Raw genomic sequence first — 26,695 nt, forward strand, 5'->3', positions numbered from 1 at the left:
TTGGGGTGGCATGATTCTTGTTATTGTTGCAGAGTTATTATAGCCATTATTCATTTTATGTATAACCGGTTTGTATGCTCTATGTCACGTTGACTGATGTCATGATGCCTCCACAGGTGAAAAGCCATACCAGTGCACTTGGGAAGGTTGCACATGGCGCTTCGCCCGTTCGGATGAGCTGACGCGGCACTATCGCAAGCACACCGGCATCAAACCCTTCCGATGCACCGACTGCGACCGAAGCTTTTCCCGCTCCGACCACCTGGCGCTTCATCGACGGCGTCACGTCATGATGTGAAACTCGCTTCGAACTTCCCTCCCCAGCCCTCACCTCCACACCTGCTCCTCAGGAGACACACACACCAGTTTTGGGGGGTCCCGAGAGTCCCGATGATACAGACATACACATGGAAGGGGTGACACAATCATACTGGTCACCCCTCCCGGTCAGAACATGGCCACCGTTTTTTGCCATGCTTCCGAAAGCCACAATCCCACCCGTCCACAGTTGACCTCCGTCGCCATCTTTATGCCTGGTCATTAGCAGTTACTTGAAGGAACTAGAAATAAAGGCAAACTGCAAGCAGTACTGCTTTAAGCAGAACGTGATGACTGGGGAAGGTACCTCTTATTGAGAATGGATATGATTGGAGCTTAAAATCGATAGAGGAAATGAGTTTATGTGAGACGATAAAGGAATACAGGTTTTTTAGTCACGTAATAAATGTGTTTATTTTAATGAGAAGTTTAGGTTGGAGATGCATCTACAGCTGCCTTGTTGAATTCTTACCTTTTATTGTTTTGTTGTCCTACATGCATTTAAAGTCTGTATGTTGTCGAGAGTGGATGGAAGTTGGTATAAAGCATTTTGTGAAGTCAGCTGAAAATGTACCGTGCCCTGTTGTAGTGTATTACTATTATGATTATTATTATTATTAGTTTTAACAGATCAGCTTGGGTGCGTACTGTCTTTTTCTTGTATCTACCCTAACCCAGGTGAGACGTAGAGGAAGAGGGCTGACACAACTGTGAATTTTTGTACATTTTTTTTCTGGATAGTATCTGTTGTCTAACATCCTCCCAAAAAATTAAGTGCAAAAACAGTATTTGTGTTCTTTCAAAAGTCACTTTGTTCTCGTGGATTATGGCACCTAACAGAATTAACACCCATTCTTTATCTAATCATCAAATATTATTATTTTATAAGGCTGTGAGCATTTTCTTTTAAAAAAAGAGACAAATCGCAGGGAAAGGTGAGCTTAATAATTTAGTGTGTATGTGTACGAGTGTCTGTGCGCGTGTGTTTGCATACAAGCACACTTGTTTGCCTATTCGTTTAAAATACATAATCAGAGTTATAATAGTGGAGGTGGCACATGTCGTTACTTCTAGCCCATCAGAGCCTTAATTGAAGTAAATGTGCAAACCTGATTTGCACAAGAGGTTTTAGGGGTTCCTCTGGGGTTTGTACTGGGACCTCACCTGGTTTTATGAGGCACTCTGAAAATCCATATTTGCACCTAGTTAACGCGGTAACAAAACATGTCTTTATCAGCTCCTGCCCTGGGTTCACTTAATTATGCAAAAACCCCCCCTTAATGTTGTTGATGCTGTTTGATGTCCAGACTTAGAGGAGACAGCTCTCTTGGATGCGTTATATCTTCTCTTAAGCGAGCCCTCATAGCCATGGTCATAATTTCAATCGCTAGCAGCTGATAACAAGTGCGCGTTATGAGAAGCAACGCTTGATTCCAGCCTTTGAGAATTAAGTGCATGTGTGCAAAAGCTGCACAAAAGTCTTTTGTCCGGAAAGCAATGCAATCTTCCGATTTTCTATCATTCTCTCGCTTCAACTCTAAAATGTTACTAAGCACATCTTTCTAGAAGAGTATATGCATTTAATTGCGATCCTTTCTTTTTTTAAACTGTTCATAGACATACAGACAATTAATGAATAATGAAAGAATTCATGTATATAATGTATATAATCTACAAAGTTCTGAAAAATGTAACGGGTGGATTTCTATTTTTTAACACTGACTAGATAATGTGAAATACCCTTCCTTTCTGTTGTTTTTTTCTTTTTTTTTAAATCCCTTTGTGTTGTACATCCCTAATGTGTTGCATGGAGAGTAGACTTTTCTTTGTGAAGTTGGTGAGCATGTCGAAGCGTTGGTGCCCTGACTTTGGTGTCGTGGCCTGTAAGCACTGATAATCCACATGAAATTCATGACATTTGACATTGCATGTGCAACCATGGCCATCCGTTGCACCTGCGCGTTCTGTTTCTTTACATTTCTTATTTCATGCTGTTAACTCTTTCAGTCCCAAAAAATATACTTTCATATCTCTGGTATTTATTACTCCTAGATGAACTAGAGCTCAGTGTTTAAGTGCCCACGACTGAAATTTGTGACGGCCTCGTCTATATGAGCATGTTTGCTTACATCACTTGTACCTGATTTTAAAAAGTGTGATCTTATGCTCGAACCACGGCAGGGTTTGGGTTTCGTGTGACTGTATGTGTGCAAATGTGGTTATCATTAATTTTTTCTTGAGAACTTTCAGAATCATAGGTATTTTATATTGAATGCAGTAACTTATGGGCCAGTACTATATTACTCAGTGCAATGCAGTTATCATTATAACAACAAGACAAGTTATTAATGTTATTTCTTTTGTATTTGTACAGAACAAGTGTGTAAAGATCAGCGAGGAAAACGCGCGCTTTTTGATACTGTGAGAAATGGTGTTAAAAGTCAGTTTCCCCTGTACAGTTGTGATTGCCCACTCCTTTTATAGAATAAACTGTTTTTGGTGCAAAATGTTTACATGTTGTGGATTCATTTGTAACAGCAGGATTTCTCCACCAGGGGGCCTCAGAATGACTTAAAATAATATTTAAATATGTTAAATATTTAAAATAAGAAAAAACATGCCTTAAAATGATGAAGCATCTATAAATAAAAAATTCAAGATTTTATGAAAATGTTTTTATAACAAATATACATCATTATATCTTATAAAGAAAATATCATATACATTTTTAAATATAACCAACTTGGTTCTACTTTGATTTTTTTATCCTGACTAGTGATGAGTTGCTGTAACTTAATAAAAAAAAAAAAAAAAAAACTTAAGCTAATTCAACTATATAAGTTACAGCAACTAGTCAAGATAAAAAATCTAAGGTCACAAGACTTGTAAATCCAAGTTGATTATACTTAAAAATTTAAATTAATTCTTTTACATAGTAGTTACGCCAAGCCGTTCAGCTATTAAACCTGTTATTTACTATAATACATTTTAATTGTTGTAATTTAATTTTGAGGTGGACAATTGGCAGGGAGGTGGTTTGGTATGTGCTTGAAGTCAATAATATTGAGATGCATTGATTTATTTCTCACCTTCTAATAGGTTCCATTTTAACTCCCAAACTCTTTAACTGTCACTGTCCCACTGGTGGGACATTTGGCATTACATATTTAAAACAATAATTTCTTATTCTAAACCTAGACTAATTTTGACAAACTACAGTTATGTTGAAAATAATAGCAGTGTACTAATAAAAGTAAATAAAGTGCAAACATTTTAAGTTGAGTTTTTTCCATATTTCAAATGTATTGAAAACATTACACATTCAATTACAAATCAAAGCATTAACATAATTTACAAGTCTGTCTTGTTCTTATAAAGGGAAGCAAATAAAATGAATACTAAGCTGTAAAAAAATAGCAGTGTCAAAATTTAAGAACTAAAGAAATTTCTTAAGATTTAACTTCACTTGACTATCAAATTATGAATAATTAGTTGCATAAACATTGTTGTTGATGACTGCTGCACACTGGTGTCAAATCAAGTCAACCAACTTCTGGCAACAGATATTTCAACCCAGGATCCAAAGTTCCTGTCAATTTTTAGGTTTTACGTCAGAAAAATGTCACCCCACAAGTTTTCAATGGGGTAGAGATCAGGGGATTGAGCTGGCCACTCTCAATCCTTTTTGTCTGTAACCAAGATTTTGCCCTCTTGCTTGTGTGTTTGGGGTTGGTGTCTTGTCGAAACACCCATTTTAGGGACATTTCCTCTTCAGCAAAGGGCAACATAATCTCTTAAAGTATTTGACGTATTCAAACCAATCCCTGTTCCCTTCTATACGATAAATAGGCCCAACACGTAAGGATGAAAAACATCCCAATACCATGACATTTGCACCACCATACTTAACTGTCTTTACAGTGTACTGTGCCTTGAACTCAGTACCCGGGAGTCGCATGAGGTTCTGTTAATAACCACTAAGACCCAAAAGAACAATTTTACTCTCATCAGACCACAAAATATTACGCCATTTTTCTTTGGGCCAGTTGATGTGATTCTGCTCCTGCATTTGCTTCTTGCAAACATCTTAGCTTCAGTCAGATGTCTTCTGACTGTCACAGTATTTACAGATCATTTTAGATCATCTTTGATCTTTCTAGAGGTGATGAAAGGCTGAATCTTTGCATTCCTGACTCTTCTTCAAACTGTTTTATCAGTAGATGCTTTATTTCTTCCATGGGCTTTGGGTTTTTGTTGCCATTTTAAAGCATTTGGGATCATTTAAGCTGAGCATCATAAACTTTGCTGCATTTCTTTATACGTTTTTCCCCTCTCAAATCAAATTGAATTATTCCTCTGAGCAATGATGGAAAGGTCCATTTTACTTAGAAATTCAGCAGCAGATATATTTTATAACAATGGGTGAAACATTTGCTTTCACTCTTTCCAGGACCCAAAGGAGATGTTTTTTTTTTCACAGAATGAACTCATTTTCCAATTAAACTTTACACTGCTATTATTTTGATCATGCCACTTTCAATAAATAAGTCTATAACTTATAACAAGTACTGATCATTACAAATGGGTCTATTGTTTTTCTATTACACTACTACATCTGTAAGTAAATCATTTCCAATGCAGAAATATTACTACTACAAATAACAGTGGTTTATCAGGTTACTGATTTGGCACATTATTTTGAACATAACTGTATATCGTTGGAAAGCTTACCATTTCAACACCATTTTGCAAAAAAAGACGTAGTAAGAGTAATTTTCTAAAATGACGCAGGCCAACAGGTGGGCCCAAGGTGTTATAACATATTTATTTGTTAATATCCTATAAACTTGAAATAATCTTGACAAAATATATATTCACTGAAAAAAATGATTCATTGAATTTAATCAATTTATTTAAGCTACATTTAAACAAAAAAGATTAGTAACGTAAAATAAAATATAAAACTTTTGTTTAAATGTAGCTTAAATTAATTGATTGCAACCACTTACCTTAAAAAATTTGATTAAATTCAATGAATCATTTTTTTCCAGTGTTGTTGGAAAGCTCTAGGAAAGTAGTTTTCGTATTTCAAGGCCATTTGATGATAAAAAATGTATACTGACAGTCATTTTGTTAAATGTCACTGACCCCATATAAATGCATATATATTCATAATTCTAATATTTTTCTAATGAATCTATGAATTTCTTTAAAACTCTTAACAAACCATATATCATTGGAAAGCTCTAAGAATGTAGTTTTCATATTTCAAAACCTTTTTCGCATTTATAATAATGCTGAAACATTAATGTATTAATTTGTGACAAGATACACAGCTAACCATTGACCATATTAACCATGAATAAAACCACTAAAAGTGTGAGAGAAACCTCATTTTTTGTGATTTTAACTTAAAATTTTGTTCAAAACTAGTTGAAACTTGTGGCTTTATTTTTTATATAGTTTTGGGTGTAAACATTTTCATTTTTATGTTTTTTTAAACACAATACATACTTTATTGCATTATTTTTAATTTTTTAAATCCATTTAAACAGGTGCAACTATTTTTTTATTTAATATTCATAACTTTAAACACTTTTTTTAAAACACAAGATTTTGCTTCTAGACCAAACAATGCCAGTGTTGTAGTAATTTAAAGGTGCACATCACCTTTTCAACCCCCCACTCAAAAGGGGGACACAGTGATGTATATGATATTAATTGACCAAAATGTTACAGTAAGACTACACATTAAAAGGGAAATTACATGAAAATCAGACTTTTTCCATGTTTAAGCGCTATAATTGGGTTCCCAGTATTTCTATCAACCTAGAAAATGTGAAAAAGATCAACCCAGTAACTTAGTTTTGGTAATCCATTCTCTGCAAGCATGTGAAAAATAGGTCACTGAAATTTGGCTCCCCTTGTGATGTCAGAAGGGGATAATACAACTGCTTAATCTGCGCTATCCACATTTTTGCTCACACCTATCAATTTTAACATGTTATAATAAATGATCTTTATGGTATTTTGAGCTAGAACTTAACATATGTACTCTGGGGACACGAAAGATTTATTTTACATCTTTAAAAAGCCTTGTGAAATGTCCCCTTTAAAACTCTATTTAAATCTTTTTCTTAAAATGATCTAATTTAAAACACAACCTACCTTTTCCTATTATGCTTGTGATAAAAAGAGAATTTAATAAACACACATCACATTCATTTTATACATTTTATGTAATGGTGCTGATTGTTTAGAACTGCTGCAGTGGTGGTGGTCGCAGTCACGTGACAGCGCCCTCTAGTGGTGCAGATCAGAACAGCACATGTTGAAGCATTCAGTGCTGCCACACCCAAACATATTACATACACCTGTAAAAGTCATTGTCATATTTTAAAGTCTCATCATTTCAATAACATCAAATCTATTTTATAATTTTCTTTTTTTAGAATGACTAATAAAATCAGGACTTTACCTTGTAAGCATTTGTTTGTTTCTGAAGCTATAGGCTGAACCTTTATGGCACTCACTTCTCAACTGATGTGATAATGATTAACACTGACCCCGAGATACACTGACAATAACAAGGGCTTTCCTTTTGGTTTATGAAGAGTGATGGTCAGCAAACAACACAATGCATTTTAAAAAATTGCAAAAGCCTGTTTCTGTATTACACAAGCAGAAGAATTTTTATTAAGTGATTAAACTGGGACAAGTTTTAAGTTAAACACCAAAGGAGTGAGCGATGACTTTTATCACATGGTATTCTCGGGAAAACAAAGTTATTTTTAATTTTTCTTCAGAGCTGTTGCTGTCACCGTGTTGTTTTATTCGATTTATTTTCAGCATATACAATACAACACATGCTGTAGCATAATGAAAACAAGGGCGTTACCCTACAAGTAGTAATCATCTCATTGTGTGCTGGATTTCATTCAGTAAATTATCTTGTCAGACAGTGCAATTATTTGTTTCCATCTAAGCTAAGCTCATCTCCACCCAGTTTTATGACTTTGCCACTCGCTGGTGTTTTTCTGAATATCACTATAGCAGCTGACTCACTGTTTTATCAATATATCAAGTTAATGCCTTAATAATAGAGGTGTGTCTCGCTTTCATGTAAAAGAAATATAGAAAGTTGTTTTAGGCACCATTTCAAAAACTGCAGAAATCCTCACAATCTTCTCAGAGAGGTCAAGGTTAAAGCAATAATTAACTTTAAGTGGTCTGAAAGCTAAAGGCAATCAATCAGACTTTTAATACTTTTCCATGAAACTACCAACAGTCGTTTATAATAGTTTCTGACAATATGTCACAACGAAAAAAAAAAGATATATATATATAAACAGGTCCATCTTGTTACACTGCATAATGTTGCTAATACGAATAATGATCAATATATTCACATGACATTCCAGTATCAACACGTGTAGGCCTACACGTGACGGCAGAATTGCACAATGAAAAGAATGTACGCCACACAATGTGATTGTTCTTTTATTTTCAAAATTCTGTACTCGAACAAGAAAATACAAAAATGTTAAACCGATCATCACTTAGTATGCCAGATCTACAAACATAATTCACCCACATTCAAGACGAGCTTAACAAAATCCCATTTGTTCATAATAAAAATCAAAATCAGCTTCAAAGTATTTACATGTATATACATCACCAGCGTTTCCTTCATAACTGTGACATACAAAGATGAAGGAAACTTGAGAACTCTTAAAAGCAGTGTGGTCGCTCCAGCATACTGGATGCTCTCATCGCATTCAATACACAGAATAGGTTTGTTCTTGAGGGGACAAATGTGAGGTTTTAAAGTCTTCTGTACTTCCTTCTGTGACCTTGTAAAGTGGGATTTTTTTTATAAAGGGTGAATCTTGATACAAAAATGTTGCATGTTCTATATTCATGTTGTTTCTCAATAAACAATCTGCTGTTGTTGAAATAACTACGTCAAATGCATTTGTTGTCAAATTTTTCATACTCAAACTGTCTTAGTAATGCACACCCATCATCCATATTGTCAGACATGCAAAGAGCAGAAAAGCTATAAAGCAGTGAATTATATATAGAGCCGTGCTTTTTACACAATCCTATAAAGATCTGTAACCATAGACACAAAACTGTGAGAAAAGCAAACATCAGGGTTACTCAGTTTTGTATGGCAGTATCGTATCCAAAAGCAAACATCTTAAGATTTTCAATAGGGGTGGGGGATTTCCATACAAATATGTAACCTTGGACCACAAAACGCAAGTCTTAAGTAGCACGGGTATATTAGCAATACATTGTTAACCCAGAAATTGTCTTTACTCAAACAATCAAGTAAACATCACTTAATATTTTCTGTTTTGAAGCCAAAGCTTAAAAAGTTTAGTTGATTTAAGTTTTAAGCTTACAAAATCCATTAAACTAAAACATTCAAGTAAAATGAAATTAAAATTATTAGTTCATGTTGTGAGGAATACCCATAATCCTTTGCGCCTGAATATTTTGATTTTCTGCTTTATCACAGAATAAGAACTTTCACTACTCAAATATTTCACTGTTAATAAAATGTCATATAGGTTCAAGCTCTTATTTTATTGATGTTGTTTTGTTGTAAACTATAATTTTGTGAAGTCACCGTTCAGGTGATCAGTGTTTCCGTACATGAACCCTGTTCAGAACATTTTATTGTATTTCTCTCCACAGTACTGACAAAGTTTTGTTTGTGTTTCTGTGGAGAATCACGTTTATTCAATGATTGACTTAAAGTCAGTCATTCATTTTGTGTTATAATACCATTTATTACATCAAAAGTAATATAAAGTGATAAAAACTATAGTTATATGCAACGGGTTTCCTCACAAATTTCTAGTAATGTCAACTAATCCGGGTTAAGAGTGCAGTAATATTGGAAGAAATTAAAACATTAAGTACATTAAACTTAACATTTTTTGTTATTTCAACATAAATTTTTATAAGTTCAATCAACCTGTATGGGCTTACAGTGTACATTGTATGAGTCAAAATCATCTATTTTTCGTTTATGCCAACAATTATTAGGATATTATTGATCCATGTTGATATTTAATAAATTTGCAAACTGTAAATATTTAAAAACTTTTATTTTTGTGATGTAATTTTACCAACTTCAAATGCAATTTTAATAATATTTGGATTTTTTGCACCCAGATTCCAGATTTTGTCCAGATTCTTAACAAACCATACATTAATAGACTTTTTGTTATTGACTCCTATGACAGGTTTTGTGGTTCAAGGTCACATATTACGTCTTAACTATATTACACTAGATTTTAATGTTAATATAATCTAAAATTAATTTGGACTGATTCATTCAAGTTATTAGGAAGACATTTACGGTCCCAGTGGAACAAATGCACTTTCAAATTTAGGCAAACATGATGGAGGTCAAGTATTAAATTCATAACATTTCACAATAAACACATACAAAACATATGTACACTATACATCCTTTTTACGCTCTTTATGGTGATCTATACGCATCGAGTCCTGTGTGTAATTGGCAGAGCTTGTACTTGTAGTATATTGTATACTATTTTTTGATCGCCGTTAAGAATGATTGAAATATTTATGTGAAAAGTACAAATATAAAGTCCTTTAGTTTTGATGGCGCTTCATGTGCAGCGCCAGGTGGTCCGAACGGGAGAAGCAGCGACTGCAGGCGATGCATTTGAACGGTTTCGCACCCGTGTGTTTGCGGTAATGCCGCGTCAATTCATCCGATCGGGCGAAGCGCCAGTCACATCCCTCCCAACTGCACCGGTATGGCTTCTCACCTACAAAAACAAAAAAAGCGATTTTGTTAAAAACATTCATTTCGTTTATTTTGAAAAAACAAAGGGTGATATATTTATTTTACTTTCCCCCAATAAGTCTCTAGATTTAACCTGCAGCTCATCTTGAAAGTGACCACATGAAAGAGTCTAATAACATTATTGAGTGAGATTGTCTCTGTGGTAAAGCAAAGGCCTTGAAGAAACCAGCACTTATTTTAATCCACAGTAATCTTTCAGCGTCAGCCACATACAAAGTCCAGCTTGAACTTGCAACGTCTGTGTGTATATATCAGAACGTTTTAAATGGCAGTTATAGAGGAATTAGACGAGTATGTGCTTGCGGTTTGGGGAGTAATACAACTCCCATGTGTAAACACGGAAGTCATTTACATAGCGCTTTACACACATGATGATAAGATCTGACATTGTGAGGTTTGCCACAGCGTTCAATCCTCAAAAGCTTCAGAATGGTGGGATAAAGATCATTCAGCAAACGTTTGACAATATCACTAAAAAAACTATTACTGAAACTATATGAGTTGTCTGTGTGTGAGTATGTAATGTAATATAGATTATACATCACAAAATATTCCAATAATGTACCAACAGCCTGTGAATTTAGCTAACACATGCCACTTCAGTGAGAAATCTTGGCAGCTTTTTGTGTATGATAGGTTAATGTTGAAAATCCTGAATGGTAACTAACAAGTTTTATTTAGCACATGTGTCCTCAGTTAACATTCAAGATCAAAACAAACTTCAGATGACAAAATGAAAAATGTGCCTGCCAAAAATACACTTATATACTGTAAAAAATATGCATATATTTTTATGTTACTTTAACTTAAGGAAATTAAATTAAACAATTTCAATTTGTTTTAAAAAATTATGTTTATTTTTTAAAACCAAAACTTAGTATTTTGTGTTTTTCAAAATATTTATGTGGGTTTAGCTTAAAAAAAAGTAAGTTACCTGGTTGATAATTCAACTAAACGATATTTGTTGAGAATACTTAAAACTTTTTTTGAGTCAACTAATATTTTAAGTCAAATAAACTTGAACTAGGTAACTTACTTTTTTAAGGGAAACCTACAAATCATTTGTACAGTTTACATGAAAACTGGACTTAGTTTTTTTTACAAACTACACTGCTAGTCTGTTTTTTCATACAATTTCTACAAAGGTAGTCAATGCCAAAATCACAACATATGTTTTTGTGTCAAGGCTCACAGTCCCACAGTTTAACGTAAAGGGTTCACCCCAAAATGAACATTTTGTGAACGTTTCTTTTATCATAAACTGTTTCGACACGTGTGCAGCAGACACGTGATTCACATGGTTCACATTACGCAACAAAAACATATTTTGAAAACACATGACATATATCCAAACACATAATTTGAAGAGCAGTCACGAGCCACCACTACTACCAAACGTTTTGGCTACAAACATACCTCAAAATAACTCGTGTTCATGAAATTTCTACAGGTTTGTAGCAACATGAGAGTAAATGATGACAGACTTTCATTTTTTGGTGAACTATCCCTTTAACTCAAATAATTTTACTGTTTTTAAAGGGATAGTTTACTAAAAATAAAAATACTGTCATTATTTACTCACTCTCATGTTGTTCCAACAACACCTGTATAAATTACTTTGACACAAAGGAAGATATTTTTAAGGAATGATCTGGGGCACCATTCACTTTCATTGTATGGAAGTCAATGGTTCCCCTAATCTGCTTTGTTAATACAAACATTCCTCAAAATATCTTTATTCGTGTTCATCAAACATGAGAGTAAATGATGACAGACTTTCATTTTTTGGTAAACTATCCCTTTAAGTAAAATAACTGTACAGTTCTTAAAGGGATAGTTGACTAAGAATAAAAATACTGCCATTATTTAATCATTCTCATGTTGTTCCAAAAACACCTGTATAAATTACTTTGACACAAAGGAATATATTTTTAAACAATGATCTGGGGCACCATTCACTTCCATTGTTTTATTGGAACTATGGAAGTCAATAAGGAATATATTTTTAAACAATGATCTGGGGCACCATTCACTTCCATTGTTTTATTGGAACTATGGAAGTCAATGGTGCCCCTAATCTGCTTTGTTACAAACATTCCTTAAAATATTTTTATTTGTGTTCATCAAGACATTTCTACAGGTTTGTAGCAACATGCGAGTAAATGATAACAAACTTTTCATTTTTGGATGAACTATCCCTTTAAGTCAAATAATGTACAGTTCTTAAAGGGATAGTTCACTAAAAATAAAAATACTGTCATTATTTACTAATTCTCATGTTGTTCCAACAACACCTGCATAAATTACTTTGACACAAAGAAAGATATTTTTAAGTAATGATCTGGGGCACCATTCACTTCCATATTATTATTGGAACTATGGAAGTCAATGGTGCCCCTGATCTGCTTGTTACAAACATTTTTCCAAAATATCTTCCTTTGTGTTCAGCACAACAAAGTAATGTATACAGGTTTGAAACAACATGAGGGTGAATAAACAATGACAGACATTTAATTTTTCAGTGAACTATCAAGTTCAAGTTTAATTTGTCAAATACAGATTTATACATGGTACACATGAAGTGACATGCTTTTTTATCCCTGTGTTTTACTACATAACAATAAACTGTTGGTTTGAAATATCAGTATAACCCGACTTTACCACAGTGAAACAGTACAGCTGTTGTGTCAGCTTAGGGGGTGAAAGTTTCGAAATACTGCAGGAAGTATCCAACAAGAGCAAAAATGCACCGCTTGGTTCGTGCTGAAAGCTGTATTTAATTGAACCCTAAACCGGCTATTGTAGTCCAGCGTTTTCTATACATGAAAACAGAATTCAAAAATAGACAAACAAACGCTCTTCTAACAAGCTGACAAAAGACTTCAATTACTTAGGGTCTGAATGAGCTAAAGCTCCCCTATCAAACACTTCAGCTCGTGGAATCCGTGTTTAAGGACCAACAAGCTCAAACAACTGAGAGATATTATTTGGTTAGCTGGCGGTTGTGCAACGGCTAATCTGTTATCGCTAAAGCATTTTACTGCACACACACACACAAGCGCAACTATTATAAAGACATAAAAATGTGGAAGTTGAATGTTGCTAACAGAATTAGAAATTTTTGTATTGAACCATTATAGTAGTACACTGTGATTTGTCTATCCTCAATAGAAATCGAGCACGTGTGATAACATAAATGAAAGTTTATCGTGTAAGTCCGGTTGTGTGCAATCCTTAATCATTTAAATCTGTGTAATGGCAAGTTTATTTTCTCTTGTTGTGTAATGTCAGCAAGCATGTGATGCATAGTATTGTAAAATCTGTTGTGATGTTACACAATAACTGCAAGCAAACTCACAGGGATCCTCATAAAATCCCCAATGCACAACCTTTATCAGTGGCTTCTGTTTGAGTAAGGTGGGCAACAAGTTCAATTACGACGATAATAGCAACCCTCAAAGCAATTGGTTAAAAGAATCATCATAAACAAGGTGAATAGCGTTTAACTATCTCTTATTGTTAATACGAGGACAGGTTATATCTTTGAAGAGTATTTATAAACACTCTTTAAAAGCACGCTTAGATATGCTCCATCAAACTGGCAAATGTTTTTTAAAACTGTATGCATAATCTTGGCTAACCGCTTAGACTACTATTTAGGTTATAAAACTAGAAACAAGTTTTGCCAGCTTACAGAGAGAACAGAGAGTACATCCTGATATACTTTCCCTGATTATCCTCAATTTTCATCTTCTGTCCAGAACACAACATTCCTGGAGACATTGAAATTACAGGTGTCGTCAACCTGTCATAACGTTCATCTAAATTTAGCACCGAATGTTCTAGAGCTCGTTGTTTGTCAGCTTTCACTGCGGTGGTCTCATTCCCAGCCCCCAATGTCTTTTGAAACAAAACTCTTCACCTGGGAAATGACAACCTGATCCGTGTCAACATAAACATACGATGTTGAAAGACGGAACATCGGGCGTGATGGAGGATCCAAAGTATGTGCGAGGCTCATGGAAAACATATTATTTTAAAAACAATGGTGCTTCACAGTAGCTATGTTTCCATCCACCTATTTTTATGCGCATTTTGGAGTATCGCATAAAAAAGCTGGATGGAAACGTCAAGATGCACATTCATTTCGAAAAATGCGCATTAAAAACGTATGCGAATAATTGAGTCGGATCAATTTCTTATCAGATCAGAAAACATGCGCATGAACTACGATGGAAATACTTTAACCAAATAAATGCCTAGATGCGTATCAAAAAAGTCACAAAACTTTGCGCGTTGGGCGGCATAACTGAACTAACCAGCTTACAGAACTGCACAGCATCTATAGACGGTTTTTCGTTGAACAAACGTAACTTTTAGTAAACTCCGCAAAGAATCAATAACAACAAAGTCCTTTTAGAGTAGTTTATTTCTGATAACAAGCCAAATAAACAACAAGTAGATTATCTTAGATTAATTCATAGCTAAAAAATATCAAAAACTACACTGAGCTAACGTTACTGTGTAAAATGTGTACTATATAATGTATACAATGTTAACTACAGATCGGCTGCTTAAGCTCCCTTCACATAGCGGTAATCCACGATTGCCATCACTCCACGTCTTTAGGAAACCAAAACATTTGTTATTTTCGACGATGTATTTGTTCAAGAGTTCAGTTTAGCCACCAATCAGACCATTAAACAAACAGAGACCGGAAGAATAAGTTCCAACCGCGACAATGCGCGTGTTTTCGATGAAACGTCTATAATGTGGTTTTGGAAGTTCTGAAATGAATCGGTAAAGTCTGTCATCTCAATGGTTTGGTAATATTACTTTACACGACTGTTTTACTTGACTGTCAACTTAAACAGCAGGAATCTACATCTGAAAGCAGATCTGAAAACAGGTGTATAGTGTTTCATCTGTGCGCTCTGAGGTGATTATACATGAAAATGGTTAACTCTTTCCCCGCCATTGACGAGATATCTCGTCAATCAAGAGAAAACGCTTCCCCGCCAATGACGAGTATTTCCGTCTTTCCGCAATACCGCTATTATCCACTAGGTAACTTTTTAAACTTTTATCCGCAACTTTTTAAACCCGGAAGTATTGCCCTATGGCAAGCTGCTGCATGTCCGTGTCTGTTTTAAAGATCGCTCTGAATGGGATCTCTATGAAAAGTCCGTCACAAAAATGGAATTATCTCAGCTTTTTGCTCAAAATGTGGTGTTTTTGCAGAAACCTACCCATATTCAAAAGCTGATTACAAAAGAACTACTCAAGGTAGGATGAAACGGGTTTTTTTTTTGAAAGCAGAGGGTCTGTTCTTTCATTTGGTATATTGTATGTTTATATATCTGAAGAAGAACATTTTCTGGAAGGCATTAAACTTTGGTGAAAATCATGAAAAACGCTGGCGCTGGCTGGCAACTTAAAAAAAAAATGCTGGCGGTGAAAGAGTTAAATACAATGACTTTATGCTTTTCTCACTGATATTTAGTGGCAGTTTATCAGGAAGGGATGATTTTGCTCTCTTCAGCTTACTGGATGGAAAATGCTGCTTTATTCGGAAATGTGTAATGCGATATTTAAAAATATGCACATAAGTTTAATATGCAACTTTGGATGGAAACATAGCTAGTAATGCCATAGAAGAACTATTTTTGGTTCTCCAAAGAACTATTCGGTCAAAGGTTCTTAGAAGTAACCCATTTTTCTCAACTTTTATAATCTAATTTCACTACAAAGAACGTTTTTTTAAACAGAGAGGTTCTTCAGATGTTAAAGGTTCTTTATGAAACAATTCAGCCAAAAATGGTACTCCTATGGCATTTTGCAACACCTTTAGTGTACAACAATTTCTGATTTGAAGATCTGCATTTAACATTGTTGTGAAACACCAATAAATGCCCATTTTATATGAATGTACCACGTTCCTTGGCTCTCAGAAAAAGCTGTACAACATCTGTCACAGGGACAGTACCATTTATATAGTTTCTTACTATGTATGTTTTATGTACGGATATGTATACATTTAATACCAATATGTACTGTTGAGGTACTGAGGTGTATTTTTAAAGGGGCACTCCACTTTTTTTAAATAGGCTCATTATATAGCTCCCCTAAAGTTAAAAATCAGACTTTTACCGCTTAGGAATCCATTCAGCCGATCTCCGGGTCTGGCGCCAGCACTTCCAGCATAGCCCAGCACAATCCATTGAATCTGACTAGACCATTGGCATCGCGCTAGGAATGACTTGGGAGTTTTGATGTTTTTCCTGTTTGAAACTTGACTCTTCTGTGGTTGCGTCGTGTACTGGGACGGACAGAGAATTGAGGGTTGTGATTTTCTATGCGGATATGGCTGGGAACTATACTCTCATTCTGGCGTAAAAAATCTACTTTGCTGCTGTACCATACCATATTATGCAGTGCCCGAAAATAGTCCCATTGGTAACTTTCAATAGCAGGGGACTATTTTCATGCAGTGCATAATATCATTGCGTCTGCTGCAACTTTTAATTTTCCATCAGTCTTACAAGATGTAACTACAGAAGTGTCAAGTTTTAAATATGCGTCTAATCAGATTCAATGGATTATGCTAAGCTATGCTAAAAGTGGTAGCGCCAGACCCAAAGATCAACCGAATGGACTCCAAAACGATAAAAATCAAATGTTTAACTCCAGGGGAGGGGGAAAATTAGTGTCCCTTTACCCCAGTGACCCCAGTTTTTTCCCCCAGTCATGCTAATTAATTATTTTACTGAATATTGTCATTAATAGTTAATTCTATTTATTGAACATCCATGTTTTCTAACACCTTATATCACATTCACCAGCAGTTAATAAAAGCACTAAGTCTCTTAAATGTATGCAATATAGTGATTTTTCTCTCTTTGTGTCATGAAGCACAACCCTTCCCCGCAGTAAAATCACTGTAATGCATGGCCTCAAGTGGATTATTCCTTCGGTTTCATCCATGCTAATACTTGTTGCACTGCTGAACCACCCGCTCCATTTGCCTGTGCGCCGCATGGGAACGAACCCGCCGCATGAGCTTTAACAGACTCGTGAATACACCTCGAGGCGCCGGTGACTGAGAGCACAACAATACTGATACCTCAGGCTAAAGGGAATCCCTCCACGTTTGTGTGACCACCCCGAAATGGAAAGCCAAGAAGAAAAGGGGCAAACGGGCGGGAAAGCTGCTTTTATCAGCTTAACGTTAAAAAAATGATGCCCTACTGGAGTATGAGGTGGGAAGATTTGGGTTTCATTCAAGTGTGGTGGGATTCCAGTGGGTTTCGTGTTACACAGAGAGATGAACGTGGCGAAACTGCCGAGTTCTTTTCGAGCAGCGGCGTACACCTCCTCCCCCCGCCGAACGCAGACAGAAAAAGCAAGAGGAACAGGTTTTTCCTCCACCGCTCGGCGATTTCCCCCTCGGGAAAGCATGCGGGCTTGTACAGGCATGCAGACACAATGTGTATAAAAGCATGAAAAGAGTCAATTAAGCTCTCCCTCCACCCTGTACTATGTTGTCCTACCGCTCTCTCCATACTATGCTGGATTTGTGTTGCTTCAAACTTAAATGTGTCTGTGTTACAGAATGATTTCAGTTTCTTACCTGTATGAGTCCTCTGGTGTGCTTTCAAATGGGAGCTCTTTGTGTAAACTTTGGTGCATCCTGACAGAAAAAAATGGGATGTTAGTTCACAAACGTATTTGAAAACCGTCATATTTATCTTACTGTGAAATTGTAATGGTTTACTTGCCTGAAAGTTTATGTCACCCAATAAAAATGATCTTTAATACATCAAAGTAATCAACAAAAGCATCAGAAATATAAAGTCATCACTATGGTGACCCATAAATTGATTATAATATTGGTAAACCCGGTAACCCCCTTAGCATTTATCTGTCCTTGCTCTAGATAAGTATATCTACATAAAACACTAACCTGGGAAGTCACAGTGATGAATTCTCCTCTTCTCCAGCTCAGGGTTGTTTCGTCGGTTGTATCTAGGCCCCGTGAGGACGCCCTGACCATGGGCCATTAGCATGGAGTGAGGGGTCATCTGTCCAATCTTCATACCCATCCTAGCCTGGTATGGCGGAGGGGGGATGGATGTAATGAGCTCTGCCTGGTTCTCCGGACTGCCGGGTTGGGAGTTGGGTGGCGACGGAGGCAAACTGTGCGGTTGTGGTGAAGTGTAGTACGGTTCGGGCATGGCGAATTCGCCGGATTGTGTCGTTATTGCCACAGTGTTCAGGTTGAGCATGGTTCTGCCAGACGAGCCAACTCCATTTATAGCTTGGCTCTGAGAGAAGGTCATCGTGGCTAGGTCACTACTGCTGACGGGCATCTGGTATACCGAAGGCTGCTGAGGACCGATGTGGAGCTCGTCTGTGACGCCCATGTCCGGTTTGATGAACATGCTGTTGACCGTTTGGGGCACGCTGAAGACGGAGGTGAAGTCAGGGAGCGTCTGAATGCTGCAGGGTTCGTCCACCCCCGGCTCGATTTTGATCGAATGCACCGGAGGTTTGTTCGGACGATAAAGGCCTGTACGGAGGTGCGTGGTGTTGGGCAGGATGACGTTGATGTTAAGGCTGTACGGAGCAGGTTTTTCATCCGCAAAATACTCGTCCACCACGGAGGCACTGTCTCGACGGTACTTTGGCTTGTCTGTCATAAGTGGGGACAGCATTAGGCCAGTTTGGGGCAAATATTTATCCATCTCCATCCGTGTCTGAAATGAACAGAAGATGATTATGAGTCTGCAATGACTTATGATTCAATCACTGAATGATTAGAATTATGGTCAAATATTTGCACATCATATTGGATTACAATAAATAGACATGGATCACAACAGCAACCAACAAGTTAAATAGTGAAGTTGACCATTTGATCTAGATGTTTTTCTTTTTTGTGGCTTTTATGTGGTTAGCATTTTTACATTTATGAACAAAGAATCAGAAAGAAACCTTCGGTCGATGCATGTCACTTGTTTTTTTTTTTGTAACTTTGGCAGTAACGTTCGTTTTATGATAGCAAATAAAACAATCCAACATAAAAAAAATTTGTCTTTGGAGTCTAAGATTCAAATCAAATTTATAGCATTTCATTCAGCTGTTTTAAATGCAAAAAACATGTCCTATGTGAACATCACTTGGTTTGAAGGTTGAATTTTTCAACATGATCTCACAAAGTTCTGTGGTATAGTCATTTTTCTGTGTCATTGTCAAGGATTGGTTACTCAACTGCTTTTTCTTATTTTCAAACCATTGTCGCTTCTGTTTAGGGTTAGATTTGTTTTTTTGCGTTAGTATGTCACTTTAAGTATTGGTTTATACAATTTTTTTCTGATTTATACTTCTTTTTTTAAATTTTAAACCATTGTCACTTGGCGTTAGGGTTAGAGTTGGGTTTGGGTAAGGATGTCATTTTATGTAAATCTAACCCTAAACCGAAGGGACAATGGTAAGAAAATAGGAGAAACAGTTGAGTTACCAATCCATGACACGGTAAAGAAAGTCCGTGGTATGGCCACAGAAAAATTCGGAGATCCGTGACAATGCCACGTAAAAATTAGCAAAATATTCCATGACTATACCACGGAATTCGTGAGATCAGGTTGAATTTTTCGTTAAAAAAAATAAAAATTAGGTATTGAGCAAGTACATAAACAATCAGTATTCAAAACTTTCTCCTTCTCTTTATTCGCAATAGTAAGCTTGTCATACTAATTTATAATTTAAGTGTTATGTTTCAAACAGAGATGGCGGTATAGAGGCAGAAAATGTGGATTGCAGTTGGCTAATAACGAAGGCTGCATCCGAAACCCAAGGCAGCTGACTTGTTGCCTCGCTGCCTCATGAGGCAATGACTTAAGCAGCATGAAGGCAGCTCCGGGAAATGCATTCAAAATGTGTAAAAAGTAGGGATGCACGATATATCGGCCGACATATCGTTATCGGCCGATAACTGCTTATTTTTAATATTATCGGTTATCGGTCTGATAGCAAAATTAGGCAGATAAATGAAAGCCGATAAATGATGAATTATTTTGGTTTGTTGAACCACTTCACTTGCTCATTGCTGACCATGTGGAGTTTTGATTGGTGCTTTCTGTGACATAGCACGAACATGACACATGTTGCGGGCTTAAGAAGAGTATGCTAGTCTAGCGCAAAGATGTCCGCGGTCTGGGAGTTTTTCATTGTGAAAATAATATGAATATTTATCGGCCTATATAAATCGGTTATCGGCCCCCAAATATAAAGAATTATAGGTTATTGGTATCGGACAAAATTTCCATATCGGTGCATCCCTAGTAAAAAGTGAAAATATTGTATTTTTTTTAAATTATAAGTGAAAGTATTTTGTTTACTCTAAATTTGTGCTCCGTCTGCTTTCTTGACAGCCATTTTATTTTTTCGAACTTAACCAATCACATTCGCCATGCACGCCTACGCATAGAATTGTGGGACAATTCGATGAAGCTATCCCATGAGTCAGGAAGTAAACCAAACATTGGATTTGGCCTTTGTAGAGATTTCGGATGCAGCCAAAGTCTTTTTTAAGGAAGTCGCGTCACTGGGCCACCATGTTTGCAACACCTCCAGATCTTAAGGCAAGACTTGTCAGATACTGCACATGTGCAAAGTCCCTCCCCCAGAGGACGCTATTCTTTAACGGTTGATGATTGGCTCTTTTTATTGGAAGGCAAGGCAAGAGCAGCCATAATGACCATTGCAATCTCCCCCATTTATATAAATACCAGTGACGCATCTTGGTAATATTAAATATCTTTTTCAACCATTTCTAAAAATGCAGTTTTGCAATTCTAAAGTTTTTGTGCATTCCATTTTTAGGCTATGGCCTGTAACTGGATTAGTTTGCACGGACTAAAAAAGTCTATTCTGTTAAAGATCCCATTTGAGCAAGGAGATTTGGGAGCTTGGCATGAATATGATCTTATTGTCTTCAGAGTTGACAGAAGTTGATTTGTGACTTGAACGCCTGGTACAAGCAGTGTGAGAGCCAACTGCCCGCTTTAATAGCGCACACAAAGCAAGAATCGACGGAGCTCCAAGTGCTCCACTGCGGCACAGAGTAAACAGAAACCCTGTGGGTGTGGCAGCCATGGAACACAAAGCAAAACCAAAACACTGACATGCGATAGCTGGAGGAGATATCGGCACAAACAATGTACAAAAATAGATCGCTAAAAAGAGCGTAGACTGGAGAACCATTCAGGAGCAACGGTGCTCGAAGATACAGAGACTGATAAATGAGGGAATTTTCACAACACTAACAAACTAGATTTACAAAACCAGTCAATTGGCAAGTCAAATGTCTGATGATGAAATGGTTAGCACATGCAAAATCCCGAACAACCAAAATACCCACGTCTTGGAACAGTTCATGTTTGAAGGTAGTGCAGTACATAATGACTGCATGGGTTTAGACATTTAAAGATCATTGCAGTGCAAAAGACTGAAACCACTTGGGTAAATGCTATCTATTACAATTCAGTTTTAGTTTAATAAAATATAACTACTACACACTGGACTCTCAAAAAATAAAATAAAATAAAAAATCGTACAAAAGTTGTCACTAGGGTGTTACCCTTTTAAAAGGTCCTAAAATGTGCCATTTAGGTGCAGATATGTACACTGTAAAAAGTAAAAGTTGGATCAACTTAAAGTTGAAAATGTTTACATATTTTAGTGGTTACCAACTGAAGGAAGTAGTGTAGCTTTCACTTTTTACAATGTATACATTTGGTACAGGAAGGGACATTTGAGTTACTTATATGCAATGAAAGAGCCCCAGTGAAAGCTTTTGTACTTTTGTTTTGGGAGTGTATTATAAGCATCCCAATTTGAGTGAAAAGTCTGCTGAACTTCACAAGTATGAGCAAAATCTGATCATCAATATCACAAAATGACACATCCATCTTGTGTGCTTACATATAGGAACAGAAATCTGACCTTCTGTACAAAGATGTTCACATGAATGCGATTTAGGTTATTTAATAAGTGAATAAAAAAAAAATCGTACTCACTTTATATCATATTTGAATATCCTAATACTGTTACACATTTTTATACCACGGGTCTGTTGAATGCTGTATTCTGATTGGCTGAGAAATGTTCCGTGGGTATGCATTAATTTCTGATAACCGCACACCTAACTTCTTTACAGACCTAAAGTCTTAAAAAGTCTTTAAAATAGGCACCAGAGCAATGTTTGTGGTAACCGTGGTATAAGCGGAATAATTGACTCCGGTCCTTTGAATTATTTGAAAATAATGCACACCCGTGGTGTAACGTCACTCCGCTTCGCGTCGTACCGCATTGCACCTTGGGTGTGCATTATTTTCTTATAATTCAATGGCCCATCGTCATTTATTCCTTACATATCTATTTTTAATTTTTATGTGATCTCAGACCTTTGAACCCAACTGTATTTAAGCAATTGCTTTACTTGTAAACCTTCCAGCATTTATCATATTAAGCAATAAAAACTACAACAGTACCGCAATGTCCAGCTGTCTGAAGTGGTAGCTAAGTCAACACTATGACAAGTATTGTCGAAATCCATTTCCTTGGCAACCAACTGATGCCGTATCACGTACCGTGTGAATATCATCATCCCTTCAGGTATGACAACTCATGTACAATAAATGCTGACATCTCTTCAACATTTCATATTGCTTTGGATAAGGCGCTTATTACAGACAATTTCTCACTCAGCATTAAGAATAACATTTCATGGCCAGCTTCGGAAACCAGGTAATTAATGGAAAATCGCTTTTGATTTATGCTCCAGATTTGGCAAGCATTTACCCCGCTGTTTTTAGATCTGTGCTAAAACAAGTATTGTGTGGAGATGGTGCTGGCAGAGGAGACAGTGCCCTTGTTCTTACAGACCCCTTTCTATTGGTTGTGCTCCAGATGGTTCTGTTCTCCGGTTCTGGTGTAAGGAGAGGAAAGACGGCGGCTGAACCCTGGCCCAAGAACTGTGAGTTAATGATTGGAGAACATTTACAACTACCAGTTATGTATCTCTGGCGCCGATAACAACTAGGAGACAGAGTTAGGCATAAAAATAATCTTTTACATGAATACGTTGGAGGTTTCCATGTTGGTTAGTGTTTTGTCCTTACATTTTCAAAGACATGGCTCAAAATTCCCCAAATTCATGGACTAGACAAAATCCGCTATTAAAAACGTCTGTTTGTGGTAGGCTGTGTTTATAAGCATTTTTTCCTTTAAAATGTTTATCTTATGGCAGGATAACATCTAGAAGATGGAGTTAGGCTTTAAGATACCCTTTGTCATAAATACGTTCCAATTGCCAAAATTCATGGACTGGACAAAATCCACTATTAAAGAAAGTGGTAGGCTGTGTCCATAAGCATTTTTTCCATTAAATAAATGTATCTTGGATAATAACGTCTAGGATATGGAGTTAGGGTTAAAATAATCTTTGACATTAATACGTTAGAGGTTTCCATGTTGGTCTGTATTTTTTCCATAAATTCTCACAGACAACATAGCTCAAATCCCACAAAATTCATGGGCTAGACAAAATTAATATTCATAATAAAATTGTATCTCAGGGTATGATAACAGCTAGAAGATGGAGTTATGCTCTATGACATAAATACGCTGAAGGTTTCCGTATTGGTCAGGTTTATTTCTTCCAATGCTCGCAGACCATAAAAATCCACTAAATTCCTAATAAATAAACTTTTTAGAATTTTTGTTTGTGGGAGTCTGTGTTCATAAGCATTTTTTTCTTAAAATAAAAATATATATTTATAAAGAATATATCTATTTACATTTTTGTTGCCGATTTTAGATCATGTCAGTCCAAAGACCTTCATCCTAATTGCAACACAAATAGTCTTACCCCAGAAATAATTGTCTTTTATGGTCAAAAGGAATGCACGAAGATGGAGATTTGTCGATGGATCCCCATAAAATGGACTGATAGGCCTCTTGTCTGTTTAACAGAGCCATAACAGCACAAATCATTCTAGGGCACCAGCGAGAGAAAACAAAACCTTTGAGACCAAAATGATGTTTTATGGCTTTGGGGAAAAAAGATAGCAGTTGTTTTGGCTATTCAAGACATCGACTGGTAAAGAAACCATCTCGGCCCCTCTTCAAAGCAGAGGGCAGGACCATACTGACTTCTGCGAAATGCCAAGTGGCACTGAGGCCACCAGACAAAAAACCTAGACTATTAAAGGAGAGACGCATGGCACCACTACGAATGACTCAGACACTGATAAATACTTTTTTATCTTTAGATTAGATGTTACAAATCAATAAATTATCTTAAGTTAAAGTCAGGACTTTGACGGTTTCAGATTACTTTACTAATTGTATTTAATTAAGTTTAAACCTTTAATTTACATGATTATAATTCATTTAATTGGAGGTACGTGCAATGGCACATTTTACCAACAATTAGCGCTAAAGACAAGCACATGAGGTCAACGGTAAGCTTCTCATCACTAACCACATGAGGTGTCAACAACGAAACATGTCCTGTTTGAAGGCCTACGTTGTTCCTGTCAGTTTAGCCAACAACCTACATGTTATACCTGCGGCCATATGAACTTTTGAGTACAACGAGGTCATCAGTCATTGGCTTAGATAGTTAAGAGTTGGTGGGAGTCCAGATTAGGATCCCATATAACCTAATAAAGAATGCTAGATGTTATTCAGACATTCAATGGCTCCATATCATTAAATTCAATGAAAGTATAGGCCTACACAATTATTGTCCCACATAGCAGATATTTATGCACGTGTCTCTTTAAAACACATTTAAAGGCAGTTAAATTCTCATTCAACAAATGCAATTCATCTTAGATATCTATTAATGACTATGAATTTATCTGGGTCATAACTTTTCCCTGTGGTGTAAAATATATTGAACTTCACTAAAGTTAAACTGACACCATCAATTTCACCATAACTGCCAACAGTGCATAGAGGTTAGTGAGCATTCTTGCATTTATAAAAAATTATTAAAGTAAATGGACCTATTTTAACTATTATCCTTTTATATTTTACGTTGTAATAAACCAATAATTTGTAGGTTAATAGCAACTTTGACAAAATGGCTCGTCATAAAGCAAGGTGAATATAAAAAAAGCATGTGGCCCCTCACTGTGTGGATGAAACTTGCATAAAGGTCCTAAAAATGATTTCGTGCAATATTTGCAGTATTTTATACACATTTTGTAAACAACATTTCATGTTCATAAGCCGGTTTTGTGGAAATATGAGGCTAACCATTCATATAGAAAGCTGGTTATAATTACTAAATTAATTGAAGTGCTTCAGTTCCATAAAATATTTTTGGGCATTAAAATATTATTATTTCTCGGTGCAATAAAGGCCATTTTAACAGCATTATTTGTGAGTCTCACCGCGGGTTTAACGTCCTCAAACACGGAGTCCTCCGGGCCGTCCGCTCCACACATCCGCACGGGCTTCAGCTGCGTGAAAACCGCCCGCTCTTCTGTAACCGACGCGCCAACGGCCACTCCTACACTTGCCATGTCTATATGTCTATATCTTAAATAATATCACGAGCTTATTCCTAACGACGAATACACATTTACGGTATTGTTTTAACGTCCTTGTGTGTACATCCAGACGCACGGTGTATCCAAAAACCCTCCCTGTGTCACTCAGGTAGACTTACCTGAGTAAAATATCGCTTCATGGACGCCAAGGAAATGAATGACACGCATCTCCGCCAATCTGAGCGAAGAAATGGGAGCCTTGTCCAGTCAGAGGGAAGATAGGCGTGGCTCACCTGAGAATCTAAGACGGTGGAGGCGTTACCTTTCGTCCATCATGCGCGTTTTACAGATGTTATAGTTTTGTAAACAATTTAATTCTGTGCTTATTTAATTCTTAGAAAACCACTGACATTTTTATTTGTATGTTTTTATACAAATTCAAAATATTTAATGTTTAGAAAGAAAATATGCATTTAGGATAGCTATATGTGTGTAGTTCACCAAAAACAAATTTTTTTTTGACTAAATTAACGCATTTATAGCCTCTATACATACATTTTACGTAAATATGTAAATTTTTAAATAAAACTGTACAATATATGTAAACATATGCATAATATGGTTACAAAATACCTATTTCATTGAAACCCAGGCATTACATAAAAGTAGTTCATATTGAATTGTAATATTATGGCACCCACGTAAAGCCCACGTCACATGTAAGATGTGTTGCTTTTCTGAACCATATTTCTGGTCAAGACACATTACACGCCTTACACCTTAATAGTTTTATTGGTGTTAATGGATTTATAGCAGCACCCCCATAGGTACACAAATTTCAAGACTCACCACAGTAACTTGTAAGCAAGATGAGAAAAACGAATGAGTTTGAAACTGGATCGTCTGCATTCCTCATTATTTTATCAAAGTGCCTCAGGTCGAAGGGAACAGACAAAGA

The 26,695-nt window shown here is 36.2% G+C and overlaps 2 protein-coding genes across 4 annotated transcripts in view; one reads left to right on the forward strand and one right to left on the reverse strand.

Moving 5' to 3' along the window:
- Positions 1–2,829, forward strand: part of klf8 (Kruppel like factor 8) — a 41,961-nt gene extending 39,132 nt beyond the window's left edge. For both annotated transcript variants that reach the window (XM_055179646.2, XM_055179647.2), the window contains exon 6: positions 117–2,829. In XM_055179646.2, coding sequence (XP_055035621.2) covers positions 117–298 — 182 coding nt within the window. In that variant the 3' untranslated portion in view covers positions 299–2,829. The remainder of the gene's footprint in view (positions 1–116) is intronic.
- A 4,973-nt stretch (positions 2,830–7,802) lies between these two features.
- klf5l (Kruppel like factor 5 like) lies at positions 7,803–26,063 on the reverse strand. Of its 2 annotated transcripts, none has more exons than XM_055180671.2 (4): positions 25,917–26,063; positions 18,135–18,927; positions 17,802–17,861; positions 7,803–10,133 (listed from the first exon to the last, which is right to left on the reverse strand). In XM_055180671.2, the coding sequence occupies exons 1-4, from the start codon at positions 25,935–25,937 to the stop codon at positions 9,955–9,957; spliced, it is 1,053 nt and encodes a 350-aa protein (XP_055036646.1). In that variant the 5' UTR covers positions 25,938–26,063; the 3' UTR covers positions 7,803–9,954. The 2 variants fall into 2 exon arrangements, with proteins under 2 accessions (XP_055036646.1, XP_055036645.1); XM_055180670.2 differs by lacking the exon at positions 25,917–26,063 and adding an exon at positions 25,639–25,910.
- Between the last annotated feature and the right edge of the window lie 632 nt (positions 26,064–26,695).

The sequence above is a fragment of the Misgurnus anguillicaudatus genome, chromosome 9, assembly GCF_027580225.2.
Source record: "Misgurnus anguillicaudatus chromosome 9, ASM2758022v2, whole genome shotgun sequence".
Lineage (NCBI taxonomy): Eukaryota > Metazoa > Chordata > Actinopteri > Cypriniformes > Cobitidae > Misgurnus > Misgurnus anguillicaudatus.